Source organism: Tursiops truncatus, chromosome 6, assembly GCF_011762595.2.
Source record: "Tursiops truncatus isolate mTurTru1 chromosome 6, mTurTru1.mat.Y, whole genome shotgun sequence".
Taxonomy (NCBI): Eukaryota; Metazoa; Chordata; class Mammalia; order Artiodactyla; family Delphinidae; genus Tursiops; species Tursiops truncatus.
Window position 1 is genome coordinate 109672852 of NC_047039.1, and position 19982 is coordinate 109692833.

Consider the following 19982-nt stretch of genomic DNA (forward strand, 5'->3'; position numbering starts at 1 on the left):
CGGCAGGGGTTGGGTAGCGCCGCCCAGATGGGGGTGGAGGAGGCAGTGGGAAGAACCCACGTCGGGAGTGCTGGTGCCTGGATTAGATACTAACCTAGGATTTAGGTCCACCCAGGATTTAGACAGATCCTCCTCCCTGGGGTGCTATCTCCCCAAGTGTAAAAGTGAGTGTGTTGGAACAAGTTTTCTCCCTTATGCTAGTGACTTTTGATTGACTGCCTAGAGTGTGTTGAGAAGGATTCTGAGGCCGTATCTAGGCCACTGGTATGGGAGGGGCGTGTTTGCCATGTCTAGATGAGATGGCCCACGACGTCTGTTTGAGCCTGACAAGTCTGCTGCGCTGTGAGCTTTCCAAAGGCCAGGATAGAACCTACGTTTGCAGCCAATACTTGGGCAGACCTTGAGGTCCACTCAGGTCTCCAGCCCTGGCATCTCGACAACTCCCTAAGCCTCTTCAAGGCGCTCAGCTCAGAGCAGGAATCCAGGGAGCTCAGGGCTCCCACTGCGGGGGGTACTGGGAATTCAGGTCCCCGTGTGGCCTGCGGATGTGCCTGGGAGGCTGCCTGGCAACACTCCCCAGTTCCCCAGCAAGCCCCTCCCAAGGATGCAGGCCCCTTGGGACCTCTACTTCCTTTGTCTACACTGGCTGTGGCTGCCGGGAGGGGCGGGGGGCCCAGGGCTGGGTGCCTGGGACAGCACAACTGCTCTGACAAACTCCTCCCCACCTGTCTACTCTCTGAACTACAGAGGCCCCACAGGTCAGCATCCACGCCAGGTCACAGCGCTTTTCCCAGGGCATGGAGATGAGGGTCCGCTGCTCGGCCTCTGGGTACCCTGCACCCCACATTTCCTGGAGCCATGAGGGTCATGCCCTGCAAGAGGACAGCAGGTGAGGGCTCAGGGCTTGGAGGTCTGGGACTGGGAACAGGTGGACTCCCAGGGGAGCTCTCTGAGCCTCAGTCTTCTTAACTATTAATATAAATGGGGGAGTAGCATTTGCCCTGCCTTCTCCTGGGCTGATTTGAGGCTGAGGAGACACATCACTTGGGAAACATAACAGTGTGGACTCAGGGGTCAGGAGCTACAGCTGCAGAATCCAACAGACCTGTACTTGAATTCTGCCTCTGCCATTCAGGCTGTGTGACCTTGGGCAAGTCACCATACCTTTCTGAGCCCCACGAATGAAAAAAGAACATACGTAAAGTGCTGAACACACAGCCTGGCACAGAGCAAGCGGTCAGTGTAGAATGGTGTCACCAGTGATGTCGTTAGTTGATTTGTTATTAATAAGGACTGGGGCAACCCCATGTGACCCGACCTAACCAGCCCCTTGCTGTTGAACACGTTTCATGGCACGACTCCAGAGTCCGCGTGGATGCCCAGGGAACCCTGATCATTCAGGGAGTGGCCCCAGAGGATGCTGGGAATTACAGCTGCCAGGCTGCTAATGACATTGGCACAGACGAGAAGACAGTCACCCTCTACTATGCAGGTACTCGGGTCGAGGGTATCTGCAGGAGAAGGATCTCCAGCCCATCCTCTCTCACTCCCTCCCATCCCCAGTTACTTACTGAGCATCTACTTTGTGGTAGGCACTGGGGCTACAGCAGTGAACACAGGGTCTCCATCCAGGTGGAGCTTATATTCTAATGGGGAGGCACAAAGCAAACATGCAAACAGATAAATAAGGTACTTTCAGATGGTGAAGATACTAGAACGAGCGCAGAGCAGGGTGGTGTGATGGAGTGACGTGCCCCTGGGCAGAGAGGGGAACGGCTGGTACACACAGGACCAGACCCTTGCCGCAGATGGGAATGGGAACAGCGTTCCAAGCAGAGGGATCGGGTGGGGCAAAAGCCTGGAGGTGGGAATGAGTCTGGGCTGCCCAAGGGGCTGCAAGGAGGCTGGCTGGAGTGAGGGGGCGGGGGAGGGGCAGGCAGCCCCTGTAGGGCCTTTAAGAACCTTGTAGGATTTCGGCTTTTATCTCAAGGTCAATGAGGAACAAAATGGGGGTTGGTCCCGGGAGTAACTGGCTTTGTAGAAACCAGCGGAGGCTACATCTTTCTGGGGTGACTGTCCCGGTTGGTGGGGGTTGGGGAGGAGGCAGGTGCTCAGCCCCACCTTGTCCCCGCCGCCCCTCCCCCAGCTGCATTCTCTCTCCAGGGAGTCTGTGGGTTGGTCCCCAATTCCCCATCTGCTCCCCACACAGACCCACCGTCCGTCTCGGCCACGAATGCCGTGGTGCTGGCCGCCGTCGGGGAGGAGGCTGTGCTGGCGTGTGAGGCGTCCGGGGTGCCTCCGCCCCGGGTCATCTGGTATCGAGGTACACTGGGTGGGGGGAGCGGCCCGTGGGCGATCCCACTGGGGCCCTGGAGGGTCAGCTTTCCAGGATGGTCGTGGGGGGCACTCCGAATGGGGTGTCTGGAGAGAGAGGACCGTTTCTGGCAGCCCCACTCCCATCCCCAGGCCAGCGTCCACGCAGCTAATGAAGGTTGGCTCCGTGGTTAGGAGAAGGATCTAGAATAGACCTCGACTTGAATTCTGGCTCCCCTGGGTGACCTCAGACAAGTGACTTGGTATCTCTGAGCCTGCTTCCTTAGCTGGAAAGTCAAAGATAGGTGGTTGGACGAGGATTAAATGAGTCCACATGTGCAAATTGTTTACCACGAGCCTGGCGCACGGGCGGGGCTCAGTGTTCTTAATGATGGTGACGATGGCGATGTGGTTATCTGGGAGCTAGCAGTAACGTTAAGAGGGCTGTTCTGAGGCTCTCCTGAGTTAACGAGTGTAGAAGGTTTGGACTGTGCCAGACGTTGAGCCGGAGTTTGAACAGGCGCTGCTCTTGCGCCCACACCAGTGGACCTGGGTCCTGGGGCTCCCGCCTCAGACTTTCCAGGGGCAGAACACTGGGCTCCTTCTCAGGCACAGGCACCTCCCACCTGGATGCACTCCAGCCTTTGCAGCACCTGTCTGTGATCTTGCCAGAGCCTCACCTTGACACTGACAGGCAGAGTTAGCTCAGAGTTTGAGCATTTTGTCCACGGTCACCAGCTAGCAGTGGCAGAGGCCTCAGGACTCCTCACTCTGTGCTCAGGTCACTGCCTGTGGTGGCTGAGAGCTCTACCAGCCCAGCCTGGGAGCCCCTTTATAAAGGGGGGATCTCTCAATGGAATGTTGCTCAGCCTTAAAAGGGAATGAAATTCAAGCCGTACAATGATGAGAATGCAGTTACCGCTAAAAAATGGTCACGATAATACATTTTATGAGTTTTATTTAAAATTAAATTAAATTTTTTCTTAATTTGACTCCTATGGCAAAGAAAAAAAAAAGGATGAAAAAAAACAAAAACAAAAGGAAAAAAATCAGGCTCATAGCAGCTGCTGTGTAGAAATTTCCCCCTACTTCTAATTTGCCGAATGGAGAAAAAAATCTTTTATTTATGATATTTTCAGAGACATTTGCTCTAGTATGGTGTATTTAAGTAGTAAAAAAGTAAAAGAAAAAAATTTTTTCTTAATTTGGAAAAAAGCAATGACTTTTTTTTTTTTTTTTAGCAATGACGTTTTGACACAACACAGATGAACCTAGAAAACATTATGCTAAGTGAAATAAACCAGACACAGAAGGACAAGTATTAAATGATTCCAGTTATTTGAGTGGAATCTCATCTATGAGATGCCTAGAATATGCAAATTTATAGAGACCGAAAGGAGAATGGTGGTTGCCAGGGGCTGGGGGACGGGGAAATGGGGAGTTAGTGTTCAATAAGTAGGGTTTCAGTGTAAGAAGATGAAAAAGTTTTGTGGATGGGTGGTGGGAACGGTTGCATGACAATGTGAATATACTTAACGCCACTGAATGGGACACTCAGAATGCTTTAAATGGTAACATTTTGTGTTATGTATATGTATGTAGCCAATTCTAAGTGTAAAATATTAAGTTGTAAAAACAGTTCAGACTCTGCGTGGTCCCTCAGGCCTCAGGAGGGGGAGGCCTGGAGTTGGGGTGGGGGAACAGTGCACGAGGGAAATGAGAATAAGGCCTCAAAGAGGCGGAACTGGGGGGGCGAGTGGTCATCTCCGTGACCCTGGGCTCCTCCCAGAGCTGATCCGAGCCTCCGTCTGCACCTGAGCAGAGGGTGGGGATCCAGGAGGGAGGCCCAGGTAAGGAGCTCTTGGGTGATGAGCCTGTCGCATTCGGGGGAACAGGCTGAGACTCACTCGTGGTCAACAAAGGGGCTCAGGGAACTGGACCCAAGGGTGCTGACTTTAAAATTGTGATAAAATTCGCCTAACGTAGCATTTACCGTCTTAAGCATTTTTAGGTCTACAGTTCAGTAGCATTAAGTATATTTACATTGTTGTACAGCCGTCACCACCATCCAAAACTAAAAATCTGTACTTATTAAACAATAGGGGTCCTGATTCTGGGGGGAAATCCTTCCCTCACCCACACCCCTCCAAGGTCCCTGCTTTGTGGAGTTGCAGGAACCCAGGGTCAGGAAGGCAGCCTGATCCCCTGGCCTCCTGTGGTAACCATGGGTACCTGCCTGATGTTTCCTCATCTTTGGTCCAGAGGGTCTCGAAATGATTCTGGCCTCTGAGACCTCCAGCTCTGGGAGGCTGCGAATCCCGGTGGCTCGGGAGAGGGACGCTGGCGTCTATACCTGCCGAGCTGTCAATGAGTTGGGCGACGCCTCTGCAGAAATCCGGCTGGAGGTTGGACGTGAGTGTACACCTTGTCCCCACTTGCCCTGCCCCTCCTGCCTTCCCCCTTCCCCATCCCCCACCACCTGCCCTATCTCTGAGCAGGGAGGAGAGGGTGGTACCACGTAGCCTGCCAGTGGGGAGTTTGCATCGTTTGGATCCAGAGCACGTGGGATGGGGATTTTAGAGGGAGTTGGTGTATGTGTTACCTCTTGCTGTGTAACGAACTGCCTTAAAACTATGTGGCTTAAAACAATAAGCATCTATTGTCTCATGGTTCTGTGACTCTGGGAGTGGCTTTGCTGGGTGGTTCTAGCTCCAGGTCTCTCATGGGATGGCAGGTAATACCTTGGCCGGGGATGTGGTCATCTGAAGGCTTGACTGGGGCTGGAGAATCTACCCTAAGTTCACTCATGTGACTGTTGGCAGGAGGCCTCTGTTCCTTAGCCAGATAGGCTTCTCCAGAAGGCTTCTTGTGATGTGGGTTTTCCCAGAGAAAGTGAGTCAAGAGGGATAGAGATAGAGATAACGTCCAAGGTGGAAGCTGCAGTCTTTATAACCAGTCGCAGTCTTGGAAGTGACATACCATCACTTCTGCTGTATTCTGTTGGTCACACAGACCAACACTGGTATGTGGTGGGTGGGAGGGACCACTCAAGTGTGAGAATCCCAAGAGGCCGGGGTCACTGCCCATCACAGAGGTAGTTTGGTTCCAGCATGGGTGTCGTCATCCCTGAGACCTGAGTTCCAGTCTCGTCTTCATCACTTACCATCTATGTGCTTTGGTCAAATCATTGACCCTCAGTTTCCCCATCTGTAAAATGGAGCTGACCACACTACTTCCTTTGTTGGGTGGCTGTGAGGCTTCAGTGAAATCAGATACACAATGCTTAGCACAGGGTTTGGCCCATTGTAAGTGCTTAATAAAGGGAGAAGCTATTATCCCCTTTTTACAGATGGGAGGTTTGAATCCTTCTGCGGCTGGTACATGGCCTTGGCTGTGATGGTCATGATGTCTAAGTTCCAGGCCTGGATCCTGGGCACTGGGAATTGCTCGGAAGTTGTGGGCACAGCTCCTTGGTGTGCTGAGCCGGGGCAGATTGTACCCTGAGGGTTGACTGTGGCCATGACGGGAAAGACAGGTGCTGGGAGTTCTAGGGAAGTGCAGTGAGGCTCAGTCGGGAGGGTCTGGCCCTGGGGGAGATGGTGCCAACTCAGGCTTGGGGATCCTCCCCCTCTGTTCCATCATCTGTTCCTCCAACATGTGGTCACCTTGTAGCCAGGCCCTGTGCCCCAGACCCTGTGTTGGGGCTACAATGGCATCTGCCTTTGTGTTGTTCTCGGTGTCCAGAAGAGAGATGGTAAACAGACCATTAGAATACTCAGTGTACTGAGAATTTGGAAGTGGCATCCTTGGGTCCTGTGCCCAGAGAAGGGGGCTAAGCCAACAGTGGAGGCCGGGAAGGCTTCTTGAAGGAGGTGATGTCTAAGCTGAACCCAGAAACAGTCAGGTGACGAGCTGGGGAACAGTGTTCCAGGCAGAGGGAACAGTGTTCCAGGCAGAGGGAACAGCATTTGCCGATCTCCCCATGGCAAGAGGAGTAGGGCAGCGAGTGAGGCATAGAGAGGGTGGGGAGGGGATGCTGGGGCAGCTGCCCAGTTGTGGGTCACTCCCGGCCTTGGGCTAGGGCGCCTGGTGGAGTTTGGGCTTTGTTCTGTGGAGGCGGTAAGAGGTTTCTAAGGAGGAGACTGATGTGCTCAGACTTTCCCTATCTAGAGTGCACTGTGTGGCTGAGGTGGGGTGGGTATGGAAAGCCACAGGCCTAGAGCCTGATAATAAAAATATAATAAGTCTTCCATGAAATCTGCCACGTGCCGGGCCAGCTCTAAGCACATTTCATGTACTAGCATATAATCCTCATAACAACCTTTTGAGATGGGTTCTACATTATCCCTTTTATAGATGGAGAAAACGAGGCACAGAGAGGTTAAGTGCCTTGCCCAAAGTCACACAGCTGCTGAGTGGCAGAGCTGAGATCTGAACCCAGGGTCCGGGCCTTTAGCCCCTGGACTTGGTCCTGATGCTCCCAGCAAGGAGGGCTTGGATGTTGCTTCCCCACTGTGAGCCTCGGGCTCCTCACCTGCAAGATATTTCTGGATGTTGTGTGAGTGAGAGATAAGAAAGGCCTCGGACACGATGGGCTCTGAAAAATGTCACTGTCACTGTGATTAGTCAGTAGGTTCTGGGTGAGCAGAGAGGGTGCTCCAGGGAGGGCTGCCCTTGGCATTGTTACAAGCAGTCATCCTTTGCTCTGTGTCTAATTTCTGTCCAGCAAAACCTTATTTCTTTGGGGCCCAGGCTGACATGCCTGTTCCTTCACCTGTTAGCCGTTGGTCTTGGGGCCATTTCCCCAGGTGAGAGGTGGCGGGGCGGGGGATGGCTGGCATCCCAGAGGCAGGCTTCTGGGGCACGGGGCCACTGGTGGCCTCTGGCCTTGAGGTCAGGGACGGCATGGACAGTGGCCCAACACCTGTGTGTCTGGGGCGAGCTGGCCTGGCAGCAGTGGTGGGAAATTCAATTTCCTGCCCATCTGGGTGGCAGCTGTGTAGCAGCCTTCCTGGCCAGGCTGGCAGAGCCTGCCAGGGCTGAGAACGCGTGGGCGCTGTGCCCACTTCCTGCTGTTCAGCTGGGAACTGGCTTCCTGGTGGTATTTGGGGCACAGGGAGGACGGCAGCCTCCTCCTGTACTGCCAGCAGGTGCCTTGTTTGTGGACCAAGCCTGCGAGGTGATTTTGCGTCCCCTCTGGACCTGGCATGTGGCTGGTAAGAGTCCTGGATCAATGTCCTGGTCTTGCTGCTTGTCTGGCCAAGTTATTTACCTTACTGAGCCTCACTTTCATCATCTGTAAAATGGGGATGATACTGATAGCGGCTGTTCACAAGGTCCTTGAGAGATTTAATGAGATAATGTGCTTCCCTCAGGGCTTGAATAGAATACCTAATCAATACACGGCCTGTGGGCTGGACCAGGCTGACAAGGGCCTGACGAGGCAGAGTGAGGCGGAGTGATTATCACACGGCTGGTGACTGGCCTCCACGGTCCGCACCCGCTCCTGGAGCTCAGTGCTCTAGTACTTTTTTTTTTTTTTTTTGCCCACGCCACTCGGCGTTCGGGATCTTAGTTCCCTGACCAGGGATCGAACCCATGCCCCCTTCAGTGGAAGTACAGACTGAGTCTTAACCACTGGACTGCCAGGGAAGTCCCACTCTTTCTATTACTTCAAAACTGCCCTGAGCTAAGTTCCCTTTACCCTGCTGGATTTCTCTCTAAATGGGTGTTCACTCAGCCCTCTTTCTATCCTCTCATTTTAGTCTCTGCTTCTTATTCCCAACTCGGAAGCCCCTGATTGCTGGGTGAGTGAGCAGGGGAGCTGGGGGTGTGTTTTTGTGGGAGCAAAGACCCTCTGGCTAGCCTGGGGGAGCAGGAGAGAAGCAGAGCTGGGCTCTGTGGCCAGTGTGGTCAGTATCTGGGTGGCTTCTCTATCAGGCACAACAGGCAAGGGCCCAGAGCCTGTGATACTTTTAGGGCTGCTGGACAGGGCTCTGATTTTATTGCCATCAGAAGAAAAAAGTGAAGAATAATAAATAGATTAAAAACGAATCCGGATTGTGTTTGTCTTTATAAACAGTAATAAAATATCAGTTAAAATATTTTTTTAGGGGGCTTCCCTGGTGGCGCAGTGGTTGAGAGTCTGCCTGCCGATGCAGGGGACGCAGGTTCATGCCCCGGTCTGGGAAGATCCCACATGCCGCGGAGCGGCTGGGCCCGTGAGCCATGGCCGCTGAGCCTGCGTGTCCGGAGCCTGTGCTCCGCAACGGGAGAGGCCACAACAGTGAGAGGCCTGCGTACCGCAAAAAAAAAAAAAAAAAAAAAAAAAAAAAAAAAAATATATATATATATATATGTGTATATATATATATATATATATATATATGGAGTAAAGTCATCCTGTAGCCCTGGCCAATGGGGCTATGGCTCCAGGCTCGACTGAACGATCTTTCTATGGGGAAAGGAGTCTTCCCGGGAGGTGGATGTGGAGGCCATCCCCAGCGTTGTCTCATTCACAGATGCCCTGGAATTCCCTCTAAATGCAGGGCAGGGCCTGAGGCCAGCCTCTCCCGTGGCCACCCTGCCCGGCTACACAGACTTTGGGCCTGAGACGCCGTCCCTCTTCTGACCGAATTGAGTCAGGACTGATTGGAGCTCTCCTTCCTGAGCTGGTGCATCCCCTCCAGCTCTGCCCCAGGGCTCTGAGCCACAGGAACTGGGGGGATGGTGGAGGAGGCTGGGGGGCTACAGGGTCTCCAGACAAATAAAGAGTCCTGGAACTTTAAGATACCGGAGTCAGGGTAAAAACGGTTACCTCTTTCTGGATGGGGAACTGAGGCTCAGAATGGTGAAGGGGTTCATCCGCGGGTGTCCAGTGGGGTAGGGGCAGCAGGGGGGCCCTGCCCAGGCTTCAGGCTTTCAGGCTGGTGTCCCTTGCCCTGGGGCCCAAGTAAGAGGCAGGGACGGCATCACCTCTGTCAATTTCACTTTGCTGGGAAATCCCTGGGGGTGGAGGGAGTGGCCCAGCAGAGCTGTTAAACGAAGTCTCAGCTTTGGCCACACCCTCCTGTCCTGCCCCGTCCCAGCCTGGTGGCTGGCATCCTTGGCGGGGCTTTTCTGTCTTCTGTGGTGTTCCCGGTTCCCCCGCACAGAGCTGCGTCCCCGCAAAAGCGCTGCAGCTATCAGGTGATGAGACCTGTGCCTCTCCAGGGAGCGCGGCAGCTGCTGTGATGTCTGGCTGTCTCTGGGCACTCGCAGCTCCTGACCCGGAAACCTGCCCAAGGTCAAGGCAGAAAGGGCTGTGCACGGGGAAATCCGGTGGCTGTGAGGCCAGCTCACGAGCCCTCCCTACCGAAGGTCACCTGAGTCTGTGAGGAGGGGTCTTCGAGCCTGAAAGCAGAGGCGGCTGAGCCTCGCGATGGGACCCTGGAAAGGGCGTGGGGCTGGGAACCCGTCCCCACAGGATCAGGGTGGGCCCCGCCCCCGCCCCGCCCCTCCCTCGGGCTTCATTCTCCCATCTGCACAACGAGGACACCAGAGGACCTTCAGCTCTGGTGTACAGGGTTCTGAGGTCCCGCCTTATTTGGGGGACTTCAATGAGGAGCAGGGGGATGGCTGCACAGGAGACGGAGTCACAGTTTTCTGGGCAGGATGTGAGTCGGGATTCACCTCTGAAAGAAGATGGAAGAGATGCCAGGTTACTGAGTACTAGTGGGTACGGGGGTGCGGTGGCTGAGAGCCTGGGTCTTAGCAGCAGCCAGACCTGGGCTCTGATCCCAGCTCTGCCACTGACTTTGAGCTGCACCGGGGCAGGTTCCTTAATCTCTCTGATCCTCAGTTTCCCCATCTGTAAAATGGGGTTGTGAAAATACCCACTTCATGAGTTTATTGAGGCCATGAGTGAACTCTAAAAGCACCATCACCATGCCTGTCACTTAGTAGGTTTTCCAAATGCTACCCTTTGTACATGTTATTTGCTTACCATTATAAGTCAGCTGTCCTCTCTCAGGGGAGGAATTCAGGACGAGGCCTGCCTGGAGGAGGGAGGTTTGAGCTGTGCCCTGCCGTGGGCTGGGCAGAGCCGGGGAGGCAGGCTCTGGGGGTACCTGGCCCTGGAGCTGAGCCACGGCTCTGCTCAGGATGGGAAGAGGGGAATAGCAAAGCTCTGCCCCCAGGGCCAAGGCTCTGCAGGACCAGTGACGCCATCTGAGGCACCTGGATGGAAGACTCTTGGATTCTGAGCCGAGGCAGCTGCCAGGCCCCAAATGAGGAAGAAAAGCAACTCGCGGGTGGTGTCTGAGGTTGGGTCCAAGACTGTCTTCCTCCTTGCAGTGATTTTCCAAGTTGTGCTTGTATCTCCCTGGAACTTCCCTAGTCCCTGAGGCCAAGAGGGAAATTTGATGTCATGATTTGGACGGATGGGGGAGATTTCAGGGGAGAGACAGCAAGAACAAAAGAGGTGGAGGTTTTTCCACAATGCTGGACGCAATGGGTTCAAAACAGGCCGGGGACCTTCCTGGTTGCGGGTCTGGGGACAGGGACCTGAGGACAGTGCCCAGAAGCCACAGGGAACAGGGCCTGGACCTGTCTGGCGTTGGACCTGCTTCTGGCCAGCAGAAAGGTGGAAAGGATCGTGAGCTTCTGTTTTGGGAAATAACCTATTTCCATGCCCGCCCCCCCCCCCCATCATAAAAGTAAGACAATGCTTAGAAAAAAAGTTTGGAAGAAACACTACAAACCATTAACAGTGGTTACCTTGTGGAAGGTCACGGGATTTAGAGTGTGTGGAGCAAAAGTTAAAGAAATAAATCCTCGTGTGTTGCTTGGATTTTTTTTTTTTCTTTTTTTTTGCTTGGATGTTTTATAACTCAGGTGAGCAGGGCTGCCCTTGTTTGCATCTGTTATCCTGGTGTAATTATTAATATGGCTCTTTTCACTCTTAAGTGTCCCATTTGGACCATAAAGTATAAGATCAAGTTCTTTATAGGCTTCTTTTGATGTTGTAGTAGAGATTTATGTGCTTCTTACAACATGTTCAACAGCAGAGAAGGATGAAGCATGGTAAAGATGAGCTAGAACCTCCCCACGAAGTTGGCTCTTTGGGAAATGGTTGCCGGAGTCTAGGAGACCCGTGAAAGGAAGCCCCCGTGGCCCAGGAAGAGGGCAAGGGAGGTGACGCGCAGAGCTGGTGGGGCTCCTGTGGCAGAGGGTGACTTGCAGCCCCTCTGAGGTGGGCTTCCCAGGAGGTGCAAAGAGCAGAAGCAGGAATGTTGCTCCCCCGTATGGCTGGGCAAAGCGGGGTCCCTGAGACCCCACGTAGGGTGTGAGGACTTCACCCTGCCAAAGGGCACTTGCTCTCCTCCTCATCCTCAGGAGCGCTTCAGGGTGGACCTGCCAACCTTAAGTTGGCCCCGGGAGCCCTGGGTATGAGTCAGGTTCGTGAGGGCGCGGCTGGAAGAGGGAAACGCCCCCAGCGACCGGAGGGGAGGCAGAGGCCTCGGAACAGTGCCCTGGGGGCTGGGTGAGGCTGACTGCTCACCTCCCTGCAGATGCGCCCCAGCTGACAGAGCTGCCCCAGGATGTCACCGTGGAACTGGGGAGGAGCGCCCTTCTGGCGTGCCGGGCCACGGGCCGCCCATCCCCTATGGTCACCTGGCGCCGTGGAGATGGCCAGCCACTGGGGCCCGGGCGGGGCAGCACGACTGGGCGGCCCGATTCAGGAGTGCTATTCTTTGAAAGTAAGAGATTGGGGCTGAGGAAGGGTGGGCTGGGGAGACAGAATGGCTTCCGACACCCTCAGCCCCCAGACTGGGTGGCCGGGAGCAGGGCCCTGACCCCCAGTGCTGACCATAGGTCAGGCTGTTGCAGGGTCATATTTCAGTTGGGTGACTCTGGTCACGTCATCCCACTACTCTGCACTGGTCACAATAGTGATAATGACAATACGTACCACCTGGGTTTAATAACAGGCCACCTTAAGGAGCTATTGCGTGAATAATACACGTAAATCCCTTAGCACAGTTCCTGACACATAGTGTCATATGTGGTAACCATCATCCTCACCATCACCACCATCATCATCACCACCATCCTCACCATCACCGCCATCACCATCATTATCATCACCACCATCACCATCACCACCATCATCATCACCATCATTACCACCATCCTCACCATCACCACCATCACCATCCTCACCATCACCACCATCCTCACCATCACCACCATCACCATCATTACCATCACCACCATCACCATCACCACCATCATCACCATCATCACCACCATCCTCACCATCACCATCATCCTCACCATCCTCACCATCACCATCACCATCACCACCATCCTCACCATCATCCTCACCATCCTTACCATCCTCACCATCACCATCACCATCCTCACCATCACCACCATCCTCACCATCCTCACCATCACCATCCTCACCATCCTCACCATCACCACCATCCTCACCATCACCACCATCACCACCATCACCATCACCACCATCCTCCTCACCATCCTCACCATCCTCACCATCCTCACCATCATCCTCACCATCCTCACCATCATCCTCACCGTCCTCACCATCCTCACCATCACCATCATCCTCACCGTCCTCACCATCCTCACCATCACCACCATCCTCACCATCCTCACCATCACCATCCTCACCATCCCCACCATCCCCACCATCCTCACCATCCTCACCATCACCACCATCCTCACCATCACCACCATCACCACCATCACCATCACCACCATCCTCCTCACCATCCTCACCATCCTCACCATCATCCTCACCATCCTCACCATCCTCACCATCACCACCATCCTCACCATCACCACCATCACCACCATCACCACCATCACCATCACCACCATCCTCCTCACCATCCTCACCATCCTCACCATCATCCTCACCATCCTCACCATCATCCTCACCATCCTCACCATCCTCACCATCACCATCATCCTCACCGTCCTCACCATCCTCACCATCATCCTCACCATCCTCACCATCATCCTCACCGTCCTCACCATCCTCACCATCACCATCATCCTCACCGTCCTCACCATCCTCACCATCACCATCACCACCATCCTCATCATCCTCACCATCCTCACCATCACCACCATCGTCCTCACCACCATCATCAGCGTCACTACTACGGCTCCTATTTACTGTGTGCCAGGCCGGTGCTGTATTTGCATTTCTATTGACCCCTCCCAGTCACACCACAGCGTGCAGTTATTGATAAGTTATCCCCATGCTACCCATGAACAAGCTGAGGCCTTCTCACCCTTCCAAGGACTGGCTGTATCCCCCAGCCCTCTCCTCCCCGCCATCCCAGCCCTCCTACCTAACCTCCGCAGGGCCAGACTGTGACAAGGGCGCGTCTGCACCTGGGGAGCTGGAGCCTGTGGGGGCTGGAGCCGTGATGTGCTCTGACAGTCAGGCCTGCCTCTTTCCTGCCCCTCAGGTGTGATTCCTGAAGACCAGGCCCCGTATGTCTGTGAAGCTCAAAATGTCTTCGGGAAGGTCCAGGCAGAGGCCCACCTCCTTGTGACTGGACATGGTTCGCTGGTGGATCTGGAGAGGAGGGTTTGGGGGGGACACCAGGCACCCTCAGAGACACCCTCCCCCCCATGACTGCCCATCCTTTGGGACAGGTGTGTCCACAGCCAGGTTCTCCAGGAGGAGCATCTGGACCCCTACTTCCTGGGCAGTGTGCCCCAAGAAGTGTGCCCTTTGACCCTTTAGGGTCCCCAGTCCTGATGCTTCCACTGGTTCCCTGGGGAGGAGACAGTGGGGAGTGGGGGCCTCTGTCCCCCAGATGCCCACCCACAGGAGTCTCGTGTACCCACACTGTCTCCTCTCCCGATAGCACCTCCACAGATCGCCAGCAGTGCCTCCACCGTCCGGGTGCTGGAGGGGCAGCCCGTGTCCCTGCCCTGCATCATCCTGGCTGGGAGGCCCCGCCCCGAGAGGCGCTGGCTCAAGGCCGGCCAGCCCGTGAGTGCAGGGCCCCTCTGGGTGCAGGGGAGGAGGGCGCTGTCACGTTCACACCTCGGTCTCTGCTTTGCGGTTCCCCTGTTTCGGAATGTCCTCTTCCTTCCTGCTTCTTTCCAGAACCTTCTCTGACAACGCACTGATAGCATCCTTCCCCCTCTAGAGTCCTTGGCCAGAGGGGCTTGTGCATCGTTAGTGCTGTGGGCGGGGGCACAGACGCAATGCATTCGTCACCCCCGTTCGGATGACTCCAGGGCAGAGACGTGACCCGAGCGGCTGAGCATCTGCCCGGCTCCCTGGCACACTGCTGGGTGCACAGGGGCTGCTCCGCCCATTCCCATGCATTTGGTTTTCTTTTTTTCCCTCTATTTCCTTTCTGCCATTCACTCCTTCGCCTCTCCCTTTTCCTCCATCCTTCTGGCCTATCCTCAGACATCCCGCGGTCCTTGTGTCCTGGAAGCTATAGAAGAGGTGCCCTTGTCCCAGCAGACAGCAGACGCTGGACACCCGGAGAGGCAGTGACTATGTGACCAGGTGGCTGCCCTGGTCCCGGGCCTGTTGTTCCGGTCCCTGATGCGGTGCAGACAGGGTCCAGCTCCCGGAGCAGGGAGGCTTGGCCGAGGCAAAGCCTGTGTGATTAGATGTGACCCCGAGGAGGACTGTGCCTGGGCACGGAGGCTGGGGCAGTGAGGAGCCTTCCTTAGTAGAATCCGACGGGCACGTGGGGAGGGGTGGCCCTGGGCCTTGTCCACACCAGGACAGGAAGTGGCTGGAGACACAGAGCTCGTTTAGTTCCGTGGGGATACTGGGTGGACCTGCGCCTGGCCAGCTGCCGAGTGCGAGGAGCACAGCCCCCCTCGAGCTCACTCAGCCTGAAAGGGCCTGGTACCGAGACAGCCCAGGAGCCTCTCCCGGTTCGGAGTGCAGAATGTGCGGTTGGGTTCGTGGAACAGGGACAGGGAGGCTTAAAGCGGGCTCAGGCCTGGTGGAAAGGTTTTGGGGCCCCTCACCAAGGATGGACCGGCCGGACATCTTTATAGAGGTTGCCCCAGGCCCCATTCTGGACCAGCGCCACCTGCCCCACCCCGGTCCTGATGGGGACAGACGTGGGCACCCATCAGGAGTGGCTTTCTCTGCTTCTCTCTCTGGGACCGCATCTGATGCGGCCACACCTCTGCTCCGCTCTGCATGGCTCTGTTCTCTCCCCACAGACGGGTTGTCCTTCCTCTCTGTGGCCTCAGCGTGCGAGGGCCTTGGAGCTTCAGCCCCGACTTCGTAAAGGCTCTGGCTCCAACCCTGCACTCCTGGGGGAGGCTCCCATCAGTCCCCTCGGGTCAGGTGTCTTGCCCTGGACCAGTTGGCCCTGGGAGAGTGGGGTCAGCGGGGGGCCGGGGGTCGGGCCCACCTGGCCCTGAGGGTCTGCGGGGGGGTGGATGAATATCAGGAAAGGGGTAGGAGCATCACCGCCCCCCCCAGATTCCCCCACCCTCTCCAAACCCCTGGCCTCTTGGGCCAGGCTGCTCCCTGCTGGCCTGGTGGGCGGTGAGGTTTCTGGGGTGCTCTCTCTCAGCTGGCTCTGAGTGGGGCCCTCGGCCCAAACTGGTGCTTCCTCGCCCTCACCAGCTCCCACCGGGCAGCCAGCATTCCGTCCGAGCAGATGGCAGTCTCCACCTTGACCAGGCACTGTTGGAGGATGCAGGGAGGTACACCTGTTTGGTCAGCAACACGGCCGGCTCTCAGCACAGGGACGTGCAGCTGGTTGTTCAGGGTGAGTCCCGGGGTGGTGGGGGCAGGATGCGATGGGGGAGGGCACCCGGGGGGAGCTTGACCTTGAACATCTCTGTTTAAACAAATTGCACAAATAGTACATATTCACTGTAGGAAATTTAGAGATTGGACAACCCCCCGCCTCCAAACAAAAAAAAAAAAACCCCAAAACAAAACCAACCAAACAAAAAGCAACCTCCCTTAATACTAGTAGCTAAGAAGAACCAGAATAATTTTACGTTTGGGTGTGTATCTTTCATACTTTATACACACATGAGTTTGCACATGTACGTATACACACACTGTATATATTTATATAATATATACATTATATATACTCTTTAGATATGTTGTATATAAATTATTTTTGCATGATATATATTCTTTATATAAATTAGGTATAAATCCTTTGTGTACACATACATAGAAATAGTTAGAAACCAACTGGAACCAGGTAATATTACTGTCTTGCAACCTGAGTGTTTCTTGTGACAATATTTTATGACTCTTTTCTGTCAGTAATACTCAGAAGCAGTGGTTCAAGGCTGCATGTCCCCTGTTTGGCTGAGCCAGGAGTGTCTAACCTGTCCCCTAGTGTCCTGTTTCTCACCAGCATGAACACCTGGGGATAAACATCCTCATGCTTGGGCTTCCCTGGTGGCGCAGTGGTTGGGAGTCCGCCTGCCGATGCAGGGGACACGGGTTCGTGCCCCGGTCCGGGAAGATCCCACGTGCCGCGGAGCGGCTGGGCCCGTGAGCCATGGCCGCTGAGCCTGCGCGTCCGGCAACAAAAAAATCTTCATGCTCCGCCTCTGCCCACATGACCAATTCTTTCCCTAGGATAAACTATGGTTGTGGAATTGAGTTTTGACTCACAGAGCTTGCACATTTTTAGGGCTTTTCGTGTATTTTGCCCAGTTACTTTCCCACCCACAGCGTTGGAGAGTCCGTTTCCCTTCACCCACCCAACCAGGTACCACTGTTCTTTTTAACGTAAAACAAGAAGTTTAAACTAAGTCTGGTTATGTTTTGTCATTTACCGCATATGTTAATATCCTCTTTTTGTTTGTTTGTTTCACTTGTTCTATTAAAACCCCGAGGGATGAGCGGGAAGAACCCATCATTCCCCGTTTTGTAGAGGAAAACTGAGGTGCAGAAGAGGCTGGGTTTAGAACCCAGCTGTCCTGTCTCCTCGTAATTCCAATTAATAAGAGCGATCAAAGGTTGGGCATGTGTCATGTGCCAGACCTCTGAGAGGTTGCGTGCAGGTTTCACTTAATTTCCCTAACTGCTCCAAGAGGTGGGTTTAAAAGACTCCACGCTTCTGTGACGTTAAGGAAGCTGAGGCTCCGGGATGGAGGTAACTCACCAAGTCACAGGATCAGCAGAGGCTGCCTCTGTAGAAAGCCTCACACCCTAACTTCCCACCCTGCCGCACAGCCTCCTCTGTGCAGTGGCCATCGAGCCCGTCTCTCTTGGCTAATTTCATTTCCGTTCAACAAACGCTAATCGACTTGCTGGCTTTTGCCACCTGGGAAAATCCAGAAGGGCATTTCCCACCCTAAAGGAGCTGAGTGTTACCGTCAGAGCCCTTGGCCTCTGGCTTTCCCTCCCGGTTCTGGTTTTTCCATGCCCGTTTCCCCCTCCCCTGCTCCTCTTGGAGACATCCCCCACTCCCGCCCTGTTTTAATGCCTGCAGCTCTGGATGGCGCCCAGGACAGATTTTGCACTTGTTTTCAAGTTCACTGTGTCCTGTGAACACTATTTTCTGCCGTTTCTCATCCGTCCATCCCCAGAGAGTGAGCAGGGAATTAGGGTTAATTTAGCTTTTTAGCTGACCAAGGAGTACGGGTACCAAAAGATTAAGTGGTTTATCCAAAGTCCCACAGTTAAGAAACGGCACAGCTGGTTCCTAAACACAGGCTGCCCTATGTCTGGGGCATGAATTTACAGCAGTGGTGGCTGTCTTCTTCTGTTAAAATTGTTTTGTTTTTTTTTTTAAATCATGATAAAATAGGGACTTCCCTGGCAGTCCAGTGGTTAAGACTCTGTGCTTCCACCGCAGGGGGCACGGGTTCGATCCCTGGTCGGGGGACTGAGACCCCACATGCCACATGGCACGGCCAAAAAATAAAAATATTTTAACGATCATGATAAAATATACATAATATAAAACTTGCCATTTTAACCATTTTAAAGCCTACAGTTTAGTGGCATAAATGAAGTGGCGTAAGTGGCACTCACATTGTTGCGCCGCCAGGTTCGTTTGCCCAACGCACAGCAAGCCAAAGGGCTGAGACGCCGAGGTTTGCGGCGGAGAAAGGATGTGTTCACAAGGCAGCCAAGCGAGGAGACAGGAGAGCAAGCCTCAGGTCCACCTCCCCAAAGGCCGGGGACTTGGGGTATTTACGGGATAAGGAAGCAGGGTGGTCTTAGGCGTGGGGAAAGGTGATCGCAGGTAGGGAAAAGGTGAGGTAATTAGTGTTCTGTGCAGGCATATCTGGGTTACATCCTTCTTCCTGGGATGCATGTTCAAAAATGGAAGCGCCTAGCATGATCTGAGGGTGGGGTCTTTGGCCCTCTGATGTCAAAATGTCATTCACCAGATACCTGTGCAGGCCCAGTTTTAGGGTCTGTGGTCCCAACCAGTCTTAGCTGGCTTGAGCTCGAACTAGACACCAAGTTCCTGGAAAACAACTCAGACAAACATCTTATTATTTAGGCTACATGAAGCTTGGAGGGTCTGCAATTTACAACAAAACAATTAAGCGAACTTGCTAAGTGAAGGCGGGGCTCAAGCAGAGGGGTTTTTAGCAAGCTGTAAGACAAGCCAGGAATTTCTGTTAATCCCATGGGGCACAGTTTCAGGATGGGTTTTTTTAACCCTGTACGGCACGGTTTCACAACCATCACCACCGTCCATCTCCAGAACTTTTTCACCTTCCCAAACTGAAACTCTGTACCCGCCAATTCCCCATTTCCCCCTCCCCTAGCCACTGGCCACCACCCTTTTGCTTCCTGTCTCTATGAATTTGCCTGTTCTAGGTATCTTGTGTAAGTGGAATCACACAGCATTTGTCCTTCTGTGTCTGGCTTATTTCACTTAGGGTAACATTTTCAAGGTTCCTCCATGCTGTAACGTGTGTCAGACGCTTATTCATTTTTAAGGCTGAATAATATTCCATATGGACACACCACACTCAGTTTATCCATCCCCTCTGTTTGGATTGTTTCCACCTTTGGGCTGTTGTGAATAATGCTGCTATGAACTTTGGTTTATGAAACTGGTTTGTTTTTAAAAGTGCCACCTAGAATCCAGCCCACGGCCACCCACCATATCACCAATGAAGGCGTTCCGGCCTCTCTCCCCTGTGTAGCCTCAGGAGTGCCCACCCCTACCGTCACCTGGACCAAGGTAGGTGAAGCCTGTTACCGCAAAGGTAACCAGAGAGGTAGGCCCAGTGCATCATGGGGAGAGGAATGATGCAAATCACCGTGGGGTGGGGGCTCTGCTGATGCCACCTGTGACTCTACCACAGGAAACCAATGCCCTGGCCTCCAGGGATCCCCACTACAATGTGAGCAAGGATGGTACCCTGGTCATCGCCCGGCCATCTGCCCAGGATGCAGGGGCCTATGTCTGCACAGCCACCAACGCCGTGGGCTTCTCCAGCCAGGAGATGCAGCTTTCTGTCAACAGTGAGTGAGGGCCACCCCTGTCCTGGGAGAGGGGCTTGCCAGGTACTGAGGCAGGGGCATGGACAGTCTGACCTCACCTGCATCCTCCTTGCATCTCATCAACCCTGCCTCTAAATTCCTCACGTCTGAAGGGCATGTAGACCAAAGCTGTCCTTCAGAGCACTGTCCCCTGTAGTGTGGGCATGCT

At 54.1% G+C, this 19982-nt stretch overlaps 1 protein-coding gene across 4 annotated transcripts in view; it reads left to right on the plus strand.

The window, feature by feature from the left end:
- HMCN2 (hemicentin 2) overlaps positions 1-19982 on the plus strand; it is a 150687-nt gene that overhangs the window by 39021 nt on the left and 91684 nt on the right. For all 4 annotated transcript variants that reach the window (XM_073806725.1, XM_073806727.1, XM_073806723.1 and 1 more), the window contains 10 exons: positions 748-889; positions 1365-1492; positions 2210-2323; positions 4576-4725; positions 11865-12053; positions 13800-13895; positions 14205-14332; positions 15953-16097; positions 19399-19511; positions 19636-19795. In XM_073806725.1, the coding sequence (XP_073662826.1) occupies positions 748-889; positions 1365-1492; positions 2210-2323; positions 4576-4725; positions 11865-12053; positions 13800-13895; positions 14205-14332; positions 15953-16097; positions 19399-19511; positions 19636-19795 (1365 nt within the window). The remainder of the gene's footprint in view (positions 1-747; positions 890-1364; positions 1493-2209; positions 2324-4575; positions 4726-11864; positions 12054-13799; positions 13896-14204; positions 14333-15952; positions 16098-19398; positions 19512-19635; positions 19796-19982) is intronic.